Source organism: Corapipo altera, unplaced genomic scaffold, assembly GCF_003945725.1.
Source record: "Corapipo altera isolate COAL_440 unplaced genomic scaffold, ASM394572v1 52b, whole genome shotgun sequence".
Taxonomy (NCBI): Eukaryota; Metazoa; Chordata; class Aves; order Passeriformes; family Pipridae; genus Corapipo; species Corapipo altera.
The window spans coordinates 5,830,221-5,844,866 of NW_020884922.1; the positions used below are offsets into that span (position 1 = coordinate 5,830,221).

General features: G+C 40.0%; 1 protein-coding gene across 1 annotated transcript; it reads left to right on the forward strand.

Annotated features, from left to right (window-relative positions):
* Positions 1–216: 216 nt before the first annotated feature.
* TRHR (thyrotropin releasing hormone receptor) lies at positions 217–14,103 on the forward strand. The gene is made up of 3 exons (XM_027657208.1): positions 217–1,349; positions 8,085–8,471; positions 9,300–14,103. Exons 1-3 carry the CDS (start codon positions 555–557, stop codon positions 9,303–9,305), a joined length of 1,188 nt encoding a protein of 395 aa, XP_027513009.1. The 5' UTR covers positions 217–554; the 3' UTR covers positions 9,306–14,103.
* Positions 14,104–14,646: the final 543 nt, after the last annotated feature.

Here is a 14,646-nt window from a genome sequence, read left to right on the forward strand (position 1 = left end):
GATCAATATGATCAATATGTGAGATAGCCATCTGAGAACAGAGGGGAAAGCGGTGTGAAGCAGTAAACCTTTACAAATCCCTCTGTTTTCACGTCCTGCTGCTGTCTCCACCCTCGGCGCTTCGTGACTCCTCCTGGCAAGCGGTGATGCTGGTCTGCCCGGACTGGATCAGCTCAACCCTGTGCGGTGCTCAGCAGCTGGCGGTGCAGGAGGGCTCTGCTTTCCCTGCCGCTGCAGGGAGGAAACTCCCACCTCCACACACTCGATTTCATGAATGCCTCAAATCGGCTACGAGAAAACATCCTTTTAACCTGTGCAAATAAGCTGGAGTCTTAGAGGGATTAACCTGCCTGGTAGTTGAATTTACAAAGACTGAAAGTCCAGGTGCTTTTGGGGGAGTGGAGGATGACACAGGAATGGGACTGTGACTACATGGAGAATGTGCTTTGGAGCTGCAGATCACCCACACTCTGCTCCACTCACCCTTTTGCATGACCATGGAGAACAGGTGCTGAGATTGAGTGCTGGGTAGAAGCAGCAGTGGGCTGGTGAAGATGGAGAATGGCACAGGGGACAAGCAGAACCAAACTGTGCTGCCACTATCAAGCCAGGAGATCATTACAGTTGAATACCAAGTGGTTACCATCGTCTTGGTCCTCCTCATCTGTGGACTGGGCATTGTGGGCAACATCATGGTAGTTTTGGTGGTCCTCAGAACCAAGCACATGAGAACTCCCACTAACTGCTACCTGGTGAGTCTGGCTGTGGCAGATCTCATGGTGCTTATGGCTGCAGGACTACCCAATATCACAGAAAGCCTGTATAGATCCTGGGTTTATGGCTACGTGGGGTGTCTCTGCATCACTTATTTCCAGTATCTAGGCATCAATGCTTCTTCTTTTTCCATTGCTGCCTTCACCATTGAGAGATACATAGCCATCTGCCACCCAATCAAAGCCCAATTCCTGTGCACTTTTTCAAGAGCCAAAAAGATCATTATTTTTGTCTGGGCTTTCACCTCCATATACTGTATGCTCTGGTTTTTCTTGCTGGACATTAATACAGTAGCCTACAAAGAGACTACTGTTGTGTCCTGTGGCTACAAGGTGTCCAGGAGCTATTATTCTCCTATCTACATGATGGACTTTGGTATATTTTATGTTGTGCCAATGGTATTGGCAACTGTGCTCTATGGCCTGATTGCTAGAATACTGTTCCTGAACCCCATGCCTTCGGACCCAAAAGAAAACTCTAAGACATGGAGGAATGGTGTGGCTCACCAAAGCAAGCCTGTGAATTCCAAGATGACTAACAGAAGTTTCAATAGCACTGTTGCTTCTCGAAGGCAGGTAGGAACAGCAGTTTGAAATGTCTTTCTGAAATGTAAAGTATACTTGTTTTAGAGTTCACTATTCTGAAGCTGTGGAAAGAGGTAAAATACATTCTCTCTTTTTGCTAACTAGTCAAGTTGAAACTCTGTGATATGTATACACATACATATAAATATGTATTTTTTCTTGCCTATTCATTATTACCTACTGCAAGGACCAAAAAAGAAATAGTATTTTATTTCCCATATGAAAAAGCATTTAGGAAACATCAATTATGAATGAAATATTTTTAACTATAGTTTCTTTATTAACAGCCTGTTAGTAATCTTGTCAAATATAGAGTGACTTTTGAGTAATTTTTGGGATCTGAAGAGTAGGATCTAGCCTGGGAGTTTGGGAGACTTGAGGTTTGGTCCCAGCTAAGGTAGCATGACACTCAGCAAAACACAATCATGTTGCCACTTTTCCTGTCTCTAACTCTCCTGCAAAACGTCTGTTTAAGGAAATCTGTATATAAAAGTGCTTTGTAAATGCTAAATATCTTTGTTACTCTGTCTCTCTTTTTATGTATTGATGGCTCAAAACTGGTGTATAGGTTTGACTAGCTTCTTTTTATATTGTTAAATATGTATGCTGACCTGTGTCATAATACCAGTAGAATATAGTTAGTAGATTGATGCCTGGCTATTTGCAGTAAATCACACTGCCTCATACTCGCACAGCATGCAGCAAGTAGCACAGCTGCTGCAATGCTGAGGAACACAGGGTGCATCCTTCACAGCTGGCTCTTGGGAGCAGGCATCCTGATGTGAGTGTTGGCAAGCAGTGCTCTGTGCTGAGTGGCTTGGCTCTTGCCCCTGTATAGTACCCCAGTGGGTTGTTTCCCCAAGCTTCTGCTTCCCTACGCTGTACAGCTCCCTCAGGAAGCAAAACTGAGCTGTGCACCTGCTCAGACAACCTGAATGCCCCCCTTGGGTGATGAGTTGAACTTTATATTCTTCTTATTTTATGTAGATTGCTACTGTTTAATGAGAGGGTCCACATTTTCTTATTACAGAGATGGCACAGACCTCGAAAGTTAATTGAGCTCCTGCTAGAGCACTGAGTACTTACAGAGCACTAGAGTCCTGTTTTGAAATGCACAGCAGAAACTTGTGGGCTAGGTTATATTTAATTATGTTGCAAATTATAGTTAATAGTCAGATAAGAACTGTTTAATGTTTTTCTTTAATTAATTAGTAGAAGAAGATAATCTGATCTTGAAGTTCTCAATATCACTTGAGTACACATGCTTGATTACATGTGCTTAGCATCACTTGAAAAACAGACAAATCTTTTACGTTGAACACTGCCGAATATGGATACTGCTTTATTATGAAACCAAAAGGTGAAGATTATAATGTGATATCTTTTATGTCTTGTAAAGACAGCAAGACTTTTTCTAAAAGCCTAAGTAACCTGATTGCTTAAAGTAGCCTCATTATGAGTAAAGCCTGCATTTACATTCAGTACAACACGGGAAGCAAAGCAAGGATAGTGTGGCATTATTAGTAATATTTTTTATATAATAGCAGCATGAAAAAGACAGCTAGTGGTGTAAAGTGAGAAAACACAAGTTCACACTGAAAAAAATCTAGCACCTCAGAAGTTAGTAAGACACACAAGTGAAAATTTCCTGCTGCGCTGGCAAAGGCAGGTGTAGCTGACAGTATAGTTTGGCCTCATGGTGAGTCCTGCTATCATGTGAAACTATCTGTCTTTTCAGAACTATCCTTGCATTACAGGGATTGAGTTGTATACAATACCCAGCATGTGATCTGGAGAAAATGTGACTGAAAATGTGGTGTACACTTTCTACTTCTGTGGCAATTCTCATATTTATCCATGAACATTTCTACAAAATTAAATTTACGCAGGTTTCTGTGATGGGTTGGCTCCTCCTGAGGATGGGGAGAAAAGAACAGGCAGACAAACTATCAGTTATTGTTATAGGCAATGTAGAGTTGACTTGGGGAAAATGAATATTGCCAATTTATTGCCCACTGTTAGTCACAAGTTACACTCAGTCCCTTCCCTGAAGCAACCAGCAGTGTGGGCCAGGGAGTATTACAGTCAGGTTGCAGAGGTTGGTCTCTTGTCACTCTTTCCTTCTCACTCTTTTAGTGTTTCAGTGTGGTTCCTCCACTGGCTGCAGTCCCTTCCAGTAGTGCCAGCCTTGCCAAGAGGCACCTCCTCCTCTGACTTTGGTGTTCCCCTGCTGTTTCTCATTCCTTTGTTCTCTTATCCCCTCTTTCTCTCTTTCTAGCATTTTTGCCATTCCTTAAACATGTTTTTGCAGAGGCACCACCAGCTTTGCTGATGGGGTCAGCTGTGTCCTGATGGATCTGTTGGAGTTGGATGGAACTGTTTGTGTCCAGCTCAGGCAGTCTATGGCTTCTTATCAGAGAGGCCACCCCTCCAACCTGCTACTGTAAAACTTGGACAGGGAAATTCAGTACAGTTACATTGAATGCTTATAATTACTACTACTACTGCTACTACTTAGTAGTAGTAGTAGTATTGTCATAATTATAAATATAATTAACCTACTATGAACTTACACATATAATACAACAGAATTAAACAGTAAGTTAGACAGGTTTCTTCAATCCTCATGAAGGTTTAATTAAGGAGTTTCATAACCATTTTTTATGATTAATCCAACATGGCAGTATGTAAAGTCATTTCCCCCCCTTAGTCTGACCTGGATTGCTTGACTAATCTGGATTAAGCATGACCCAACTGCCAAGTCGTGTAATTTTCTTTAATTTTCATGGCACTTTCCACTGTATCATCTATGTTTGGAAAGTGGTCCATTGTTAAAAAAGGTCAAAACTTTTTGACCAGGGTAGGAAAGCATTTTCTCTTTGTCATACAGTGTTTTAGTTGAAGAGCACTATCTGGAGCTGTTTCCAACTCATGACAGAGACAGACTCTATTGTCCAGTTGTTTTTTAGACCTTTTTCTTTTTAACCTTTTAACTTTTTATTGTGTTAGCACATAGCTAACATATACAGCATATAGCATATATATATGTATATAACATATAGCATACTTGTGTTTCTATGTCTGCTTCCAAGGATTAGACAGTCAATACTTTCTATTGTGAGTCATACTGTTGTACAATTTCATTTGTTTTCTCCAAAAATGACAATACCTTACTTATGTTGCTAGTATGAGAGTTAGTCCAGAATTAGGAGCTGATGGACTAAAAATGCAAAGTCCAAGTTGGAAAACATCCTGAATTCAATACCTAGGATGCTTCCTCACACAAAGCACCAATGCAAAGAGCAGGTCAATGGAGGAACAACCCTGATATGGCACCTAGAATAGCTCTATGCTCAAGGAAGAAGAAAATATAGAATAAAATAACCATTTCCTTACAACTGTGGAGGGCAGCTACCTAAGCTGAGGTAAGGAGCAGTGGGAAGCTCGGCATATGCATAAAACATTATATACACACACACACACACATATATATATATATATACATGAACAGTGGGGAGTGAGGTTCTATTCCTGAAGGTGAATGGATGGACCATATTCAATTTCATTAGAAAGGATATTTTCAGTCTCTGATGTAAACAGACATAATTCCAGCACTGAATAGGGGTCAAGAGGGAAAGCAAGGTGTCAGTTCATTAATAGAAAATGTGTTATTCAAAGCATTCAGAGCAAATTTTGCAATAAAACAAACGTTCCCTAACAAGTAACAGCAGCCAATATTAAATGTTTTTTAACAGCATAGAGTACGAGGGACAAAAGCTATGTTTTTGGAGGGGTGCTTAAATTTTCTAACAGTGTTTCTTTTCTTCTAGCAGCACAAGTACTAGGATCTCTCAGCATTTCTAAAATTTTCATGTTTTTTCTTCTGAAAATCTGAATAATTTTGTTCTGCTCAGAATCAAGAAAGTGTCCTGAAGACCCACGCATTGTCACAAGGAAGACAAGAGAGAGAGAACATAAAACTGAAGGGTATAAAAAGACATACAAGAAAACTTTGAAAATGTGAGGAAAATTAAATCCTTTTTTTCTAGGAATGTCTCTTCTTGAACTATCTTGGCAAGCAGCTCATTATCTTTTAAAAGAGAGCAAGAGGACATGGGAAGCCGGTGGGAAGACAAGGAGGGGACCTCTTTTTATAGCAGCTAAGAGTCCATACACTCTCTGGCTGATGTGCTCAAGGAATCACAATCTGAGTTGTGTGCTTCCTTTTCCCTTTTGCACATGCTCCTCATCTGCCTGGTCCTCCAGATCAGATCTTGGTGCTGGCTGTGTTGAGCTCTCCCACACTTCCACTTTATGCCACATAGCTCAGCTCACAGATCCCAAATGTTTTTCTTGTGTGGTCATAATATGAACACTGAATTACATATTTGCAGGTAGATTTCATACTGTCCCCAAAGGAATTCCTAGTTTCCTCAGGTATCAAGGGGACTGTGAAAAATAAATACAGCCTTAGATCACAAACATGTTGTTTATACTTAAGGTGGGATCCAGCTCAGTTAACATTATGTGTGTCTTACAAAGTTAGTTGTTTAGTCCAATCAAATCATCTAAGGTCATCATGGCCATCATGGTCAGTTATAACTGGCAGATTGCTCTCTAGAGAAAGTCCTGTCTTAGACAGTGGTGCAGTCTGCAATGACTGCTCCCCTGAGAAATCTCTCTGTTCTGTCACAGCAGAGCAAGCACAGATTTCAGCTTGCAATGCAAGATAAGTTTTGTAAGGCTTACATGAAATCCTCAGTCTTATAATTTGGTTTCACTTGTGGTGTTAATCTATCAAGACCTTAATCCTTCTATTTGTTTAATCCTTCTCTTCATTGCATAACTTCCTTTTTATTACAAAACCATGGACTAGGATATACAATCTCTGTGCATTGCAAGGAACACCACCAAGCACAAGAAAGATATTAGTACATGCCTTTAAAACACCAGTGTGATTATCACTTTTGCCTATCAATGTAAGAAAGATTAGTGTTCAAAGGAGAAGGAAACAACTACCAAACTCTGAATACCAGTAATGAAAATGTCTAATAAAAACACTTCCTTAGAATGACAAGGTTTTGGAGCAGGAAAGAAAAGGAGAATACTAGTTCAGAATTAAAATATTGGGAATCTATTTAGTAAAATACATTTTAAATATTTTTAGAACATTCTCAGAAATAAAAAGATAGGGTTTGAAGAATGTATGCAACCAGCACCATATTCAGCCTCAAGCACTTCGTTACCATTCAAAATATACTTGAAATTTGCACTAAGCTAGATTTGCTCAAAGTCTTTTAATCATGTTTTCAATCTCCCTAACTAGGAATAATTTGTACTCTGCGTGTAGGATATGCAGTGCACATCCACAAGAAAAGAGCAATCAGTGTATCCTTGCCTTCACCCGAGCAATGAATGAGGATGCTAATTCTGCTCCTTTCAGAGAGCTTTGGTGTATATGCTTATGGGTAATAAAAAGTATGTTCTTTAAAAGTTTGTCCTCTTAGAACTCCACGACGTCAAACAATTAGTCCCCTCCCAAATTACATTTAGTTCTATTTCATATGAAGTGATTTGAAAAAGATATGGCAGTTTACCTAAACAAAGTGGACCAAAATTTCCTCTAGACTATTTCTGTGCAGCCTCATCCACATCAATAAAGATTTTTGGTGTGGACAGAAAGCAGCAATTTTTCCTTAAAGACATGCTCAGGAGAAATGTGAATCGCCAGTGATTGGTAACAAAGTGCCCTGCAGAGCTTCTGGTAGTAAAATACTCTGATGCTTGTGTAGACTATTATCTACTGAATGACTTACCTGCTGCAACACATCTGTTAGTTGGGCTCAGTCCAGTTATTCATCCAAGCTCCACAAATAGTTACTTTCTTCCTTTAGAAGAAAGTGTGGATTATTTTCTATGATGAATGATTATTCTCCATTGAATGGATTTGCTCAGTTTGGAGGCACAGGCTGAAGCTGAGCCAGGGTGAGTTGAGGAGTCCTGAGACTTCCTGAGCCAGAGCAAGTCAGTACTGAGTCACTTCACTGCTTGCTGCAATTTTCACAGGAATTGCTCTTTTAGAAGTGATTTGTAGATAAGGAAAGATCATCCTTTGAGCTACCTAGGACATTCACATTTGCATTTTTTTTCTATTACAATGTGCAATAGAAAATTAGAAAAAACAGTCTATAAGTCATAATTAAATGTATCAGGTGACAAGAAAAGGAGATAGTATTTCTGTCTCGTTTTTTACTTCTACTGAACACAGCTGTAATGAAATCAAAAGTGAGGGTGAAGGGAGTAGAATTATAAGATAAAATTGTAGCCTTTGAATATGTACATTTGAAGACAAATAGATAGATATGTCAATTTGTAGAGTAACTTTGCTCTTCATCACATTCTTTATCATAATACCTATAACAAAACCAACAAATTGACTTTTATACATATGTGTGAGAAGTTGAAAAATCTAAGGTCTACAGCAATTATCTGGCTCTGATATCACCTGGAAAGAGTAATTTAACAAAAACTAGGAAGAATTGGGAACCCAGTTTTTTGTCCTTCTTACTTTAGAAAAACTTTCTGAATTAAATATTCATTAGAAATTCCCACTGAAAGGCCTGTCCATAGTTTTGCTTTGGCTCTAGAGGTGTAGGAATGCACATGTTCATTTCAAGGTGAGTACTAACCCTCTGCCCTCTTCTGCCTACCTCTGTGTTCCCCCAGGTTACCAAGATGCTGGCTGTGGTTGTGATCCTATTTGCATTCCTATGGATGCCCTACCGCACACTAGTTGTGGTCAATTCCTTTCTCTCCAGGCCTTTCCAAGAAAACTGGTTCCTGCTATTTTGCAGAATCTGTATTTATTTAAATAGTGCCATCAATCCTGTAATTTACAATCTCATGTCCCAGAAATTCAGAGCAGCCTTCAGGAAACTCTGCAACTACCAGCAGAAACAGGAGAAGAAGCCTGCCAGTTACAGTGTCGCCTTAAATTACAATGTCATCAAAGATTCGGATCACTTCAGCACTGAGCTGGAAGATATTACTGTTACCAATACCTACCTGGCCTCCGCAAAATTGTCCCTTGGTGATACATGTTTGTCATCTGAGGTAACAGTTAATACATTTCAGTGTTTTGTGTGGAGTCCTCATGAGCTGGAGCATGTTGCTGGGCATGTGGGTGTGCTGGGATTGCTTTCAGCTGGGGCAGCACCACAGAGGGCTAGGAAAGGCTGAGAGTAGCAGGTGACGCACCAAACAGGGTATGGCAGGGAGGGAGTACTGCCCAGGTCTGGAAAGGAATGTTTTCAAAGGACTGTGTGCCAAGCATGATAGGAAGTGGAGGATCTGCAGCATGGGGAAGGAAGGATAAGAACAAACACACAAGTTAAGCCTTATTTTCTGAGGAGCAGAGGGCAATAGTGGAGCATCAGAAAGTGGAGCTCGGGCATGGTGCCTCACATATACCACTGGTAGGAGGGTGATGTGCATGTCTGAGCTCAGTGATTCGTCCGGGTGTGCTCTGGTTGCCTGCAGGGAGGGAAACGGGGCATTTTCTGGGGTCTCACCCCCTGGCTCCAGCTGGGAGTTAACTAGCCCAGTGCCACCATGCAGCTGGTGCTAAGAGAAGACAGGGTTCTGCACACCAGCACTCTGGTCCTGAGAGTGCTGAAAGCACTACCCACTTCCGTGCCAGCAGCAACATCCCCATGCGTAGCACTTCTCTCTAATCCAGCTCTTTTCTACATCATGATGCATGTTACTGATTTCATGATGCTTTTTTACACAATACTACTTAAATGCTGATTGTAGACCTGTATACTTAAGAACTTATAAATATAGATGATCTATAGAGAGGATTAGTTTTTATTTGTTTTTGCAGATGGTATGAGAATGAAAATTTTTTTTTCAGTTTACTTCTTCTCTCCTCATTTTCAGGCCTGAAACACACCTTTTTCTGTTGTACACAGCCATATAAGACCTTTGGATGCTTTGTTCCTAATGAACTGTATGAAATGTAAAGACATTTCTGCTCACAGAATTGCAGGGTTACTATATATCTCTACACATCTGCTTGTACCCTACAAGAAAAAACAGCCTCTTGGGGAATGAAAAGAATATACAGCTGAGACTAACTGAACAAAGCACTTAATACAATATAACTTCAGGAGGGTGAGTTGGCTTCCATGGAATACCCAAATACTTTGTCTCTTTAACTGGCCAAAGAGTGGTCTGCATTCTCAGGAAGAGCAAGGCTTCCTAGGATACATCCATGGATGCAGAGCAGCGCAGTGGTTGATGCTCCCAGTGAATCTGGGAGTCAAGGAGAGGAGCTGCCCTTCTGTGTGGCTGCACTGGGCAGTACCAGCAGGGCCTGAACAACAGCAGCCAGAACCACCGATAACAGTAATTACCTGCCAGTGACTCCCTCATCCCACATCAGAGCAAATCCAATTGTGGGCATCATAGTACACTTCAATAACAGGTATCTGATTGCAAGGAGTGAAAAATCTTTCTGTTCTTGAGTTTATTTTCACCTTGAGCAGCATGAAATAGGAAGACCATTGAATGAATTTGCAGCAGGGAATAAACAAAAAGTTATTAAGAAGCTTTTAAAATATCTTGGTTTTTTTTTCAGCAATCTAGTTTACAGATGTACCACTTTAAATGTAAGTCTCAGCTACTATTGAATTCTGTCAGAATTTGACACATATTAAAGAGTATTGGACAGGCTTTCACCAGTTCCTCTTACCTTGGTTCAATAGCAGTTTTGCCTAAGAGCGCTGCAGGGCAGTTATAGCATCAATATAGGTAATGTCTAGGGAAAAGAGGAAAATGCAGTGAAAAATGACAACTTTAAATTTTTTGTCTCAAAGTTTATCTATTAGAATACTTTAGGACATAAAGTATTGTCAGAACAGAAGTCACCATGGCTTCTCACTTGCCAGCATAGTCGTTTCCATGCTCTTCCCACACAGAACCATGATAAGCAGCCTGAGGCCACAGTCTCCCTGTTGGAGCTGCTGACAAAACAGCATATACTGCTTTGGCTTTGCTCCAGACCAGCTCTTGTTCTTGCCAGAATTATATTTTCCCATTTCTGTGCAGCAGAAACAGAAACTGAGGAAGGTGCCTCGTTTTTCATGAACACTTTGCGCAGCTCTTGTACATGACATTTAGAAACTCCAAAAAAACCTTTCTGTTCTAGTAAAAAACCTATCCAGAGTGGGATGAAAGAGCCCCTCCAGCATTGTAAGGCTTTCCTGTCCAGTATTACTTTGCACACCCTGCCAGTTCCCCATCACTTTCATTTACATTCAGCCATACTTGCAAACTTAGAGATCTAAAAATACCCTGATAGGCCTCCAATTTAAATGTTAAACTTGTGAATTGTGAACCTGTGTCTGCTGCATCCAAAAGATTCTATTCAACACTCTCTGTATGGGAAGAAGAAAGTGAATACATTGCCCAGAGATGTTGTGGAGTCTCTCTCACTGGAAATATTCCAGAACCATCCAGACGCAATCCTGTGCTATGTACTCTAGGATGACCCTGCTTGAGCAGGGAGGTTGGACCAGATGATCCACTGTAGTCCCTTCCAACCATTCTGTGATTCTGTGAACAGTCTGTATCCTGCTCTGTCTGCACCCTTGTTTTAACTCCTGTTTTAACTTTGCAGAGCTCCACAGGGACTTTCTAGCTTGGCAGAGTGATGGCAAGGACAAGGGAGAGACCAACAGTAGGAGGTTTTAACCAGCAGTATAGGACTGACTAACTTCTAGGAGCTGGCAGAGATTTGGCTGGAGCAGATCCAGCTACAGAACCCATGCAGGCTGTGTTGCAATCTTTCCTAAATCCTCTGCATTGTGGCTCTTCCTTATTTATGGGGGGCTGAGGCTTGCCAGCTTGTCTGCCTCAGCAGCACAGACCACCAGGCACATCCAGTGGGGTCTGTTTCTGTGCAGATGCTCCAGCACTGTGGCATCTGAACACCCACATGACTGGAAGGGGGCCATCCAAACTACTTTTGAAATAATAAGGAAAAACTAAAATGACAGAGTAAGGCACATGGCACCCAAGTGAGCAAAGTTGGCTGGGGTTCAAGAATCAGAGAGAAGGATACCAATGTATTCTTGAGTTAGTACCTAGCAGTTGTCTCATAAATAGAATTCTATAGCTGTGACATACACTTCGAATAAACTTTTGCTTCACAGAGCTTGATTTGAAATGACAGGGTGCTATGGCACTTTACCGCTTATGTGTGCTTAAAGCTACAGTTTGCCACCACAAGTAAAAGTCAAGGAGAGGTACCACCACCCGTGTAACATTTCCTCCAAAGCACCTGTCAGAGAGAAATTAAATTATCTGGGAACCTTACACAGGAATTTATGTCTGCTTAGCCAAGAGACATATTCAAAGTCAAAGCAAGTTCCTGTATCTGACTGAGCAAAGGCTTTGTGTCAGTGAGCCAGTACCATTTGGAGCTGATGAGAGAAAATCCCTGGATCTGAACTGGAGGCAGAAGGTGTGGAAGTGGCCACAGTTGGCGCTGGTGTTGGGAAATCCTTTTGCTCTTCACATACTGTTTTCAGTCAGGCACCTTTCAGAGCAGGCTCTGCTTTCCAGACTTTTTAAAGAGGTAGTAGAACTAGTTCCTTTTCTTAAAAGGTGAGCAGATGGGCAGGACTCACATCAGGCAAAGCGTGCATTACACAGAATCCTGACTGTCCAGAGAGGAGCAAAACTGCCAGGATAAGGACTGAGCTCAGTATTCATGTAATGACAGTAACACAAACGCTTTTATCTCAATGCTTTTCAGAGCACAGACTGAGCTACAGCTTTTATAGACTGACAATATCAGAAGTCAATTCTGCTTTCTCAGCCTCTCTTCCATAATTCTTTTTTCTTGTTTCAGATGTTCAAGTGAGGTATTAAAGTCCATATTCTTAGTGAGGTTTCATCAAGGGCTAAAATCTATGTAGATGGTTTTGTATGCACCATCACTTGGAATAACAAATGAAATGGAATTTTTTTGATATTTATTTGTGCAAACAGACATGATGATGCTTGCAAAATTGTGTGCAAAAATGCAATATGTAAAATTGCAGATTTTAGTTAAGGTGTGATTTGAACTCCTAACATGCTGTGACTGTGTCTTTATAGATGTTAATTATGAAATCCATGCTAATTATATACTGATTCCCACAGCTAACACTATGAAACTTTGTCAGGTATGTTAATGTGATTTTAGATATGTTTCTGTGTTTGCCCTTCTGTTTATAACAGCAATCAACCTTTTTTCTTGTACCTAGATGTTGTAAATTAGACATGTGGGCATGTGTCTATTTAAAAATTTGCATGGTTTTAAATTTGTTGATAATTATATCAAACTTCTTTTACTAGAAGTGAAAGTGACTGAATGCCAACTACTGACTGCAGTAATATAACTATCTACTATTTATAAGTATATTTGTATACTTATTTTGTGGATAGTAAATTCCTCTGACACATTTAGTTTAAAAATTGTCTGATTGGTACCAGTATTGAAATCCATGCCTATATCCTTACTTAATGTCTTTGATGCAAGAGATTGCATTCTTATTGCACTTTTATTTGGAACTTTACCCAGAATGTAACAGAAGAGATGATGCTGTAGCATCTGGCTTCTGGAGCTATGCTGCTTCCTTTGTGAAATACTGAGATTTCAGAAGCTTCTGTGTTGGTAAATTGTCCAGATGAGAAAGGTCAGGTGTACAAATTTAAAACACACTTTGGTTCGAATTATCATGTGACCTCTTCGAGGTCAAAGTTAAGGATATATCAAAGATATTGAAGCAGCTACAATGTATTGTGAAGGTGTTTATGACATTCCTGTGGAAGTAAGTGGCATAAATCAAATGATTCAGGTCTCATTAGCATCTCTTCAAAAACAACTATCTAAAAAACTGTCCCAGAGGAATGATCCTACTTCAGGAGCTGCTGCTGTAACTTCCCAGCTACACAGTAAAGGCTCAGATCAGTTACTTAGCCTTTGGAAGTAGACAAATTTTTCTTCATTGCTTTTTATAAAGCTATTTAAAAAACATCAAAACAACCAACCAAAAATCCCCAGATCTGAACATTGTCACCGGGGAAAAAAAAAAAAATGATTTCAAGAATGTGCAAAGCTAAATTGTTCTTTCAATGATGCTGTATGTGCTTATTCATTTCTTAACTATGTGTTTGTACAGTTGTTTCATTTGGTGCAAACTGCAGTGAAATTTAAAAATGACCTTTCAGTATTTTGTAATCTCTTCTTCAGACAGAATTGTTTATTTGACATTTTCTTCTTTTCAAGAAGAGTTTGTTTTCTCCTGAATCCTTTGTTACTACTGAGATAAAGTGATACTTCAAATAGCAGTGAATTGGCCCAGCCAAAGTGATTTAAATTCCGGAATTCCTTAATTTGGGAGCTGAATCCTGGAAATCTGAATTCCCACAAACCATGTAAGAGCGACTGGTTTAGAAGGAATTTCTTTTTCACCTAGGCAGAATAATTCTGATTTCATTCTGACACTGCATGTGGTTTATACATTTATTTATTAAAATGACTGTGAAATTGTGCAGAGAAATGTACTATCGATAAATGTAGAACAATTTTTGTTCAAAAGAAGCATTTTGTAATTCTTTGGTGCATTCCACTGCTGAGATTAATCTGTGATGGATTTTTGTTGCTACTCTAATAAAATGTTGAACAAGATAATTATACTGTAAGTCTAATTTTTTGAACAACCACTTGAATGCATACCTTTTGTCTTGCTGTCCTTGGCAATGGACAGATAATATAACAGCATCCTTTGTCATCTGTAGGGGAATGAGCATCCTGAAAAAAGCAAGCTTTGTTTCCTGAAGAAAGTGTAGTTTGCCAGTAGCATAGTAGTAGTTACAGTGCTTAAATGGGTGAATCCTTGCCCCTGCTACAAGGATTATTTATGCATTTTGTTGGACAATATTAAACAAAATAAAACAAAAAAGACCCAAACAGACCAAATAAACCCAAATCACTAAACCAAAAAAAAGCCAAAACACCAGATCATTGGAGTAGGGACAGAGATCAAAAGCCACTTTTTTCTTTGATGACCACTGTCAGTGTAGTTGATTCCTGTACTTGATGGGTATTGCCTTGCTTTTCTGGTGATGTCAGCCACCTGTGCTTGCACCCAGCCTCAAGAGGATGAGTAGAATTACGTGGTCTGCTCTGATTTTCCTCAATGTAATGCATAGGAAACTCAGTTTCCTGGGAATC

Coding starts and splice junctions, on each gene's coding strand:
- TRHR (XM_027657208.1), top strand. CDS start 555: ATGGAGAATGGCACAGGGGACAAGCAGAACCAAACTGTGCTGCCACTA. Junction 1,350..8,084: donor CTGTTGCTTCTCGAAGGCAG/GTAGGAACAGCA, acceptor GTGTTCCCCCAG/GTTACCAAGATGCTGGCTGT.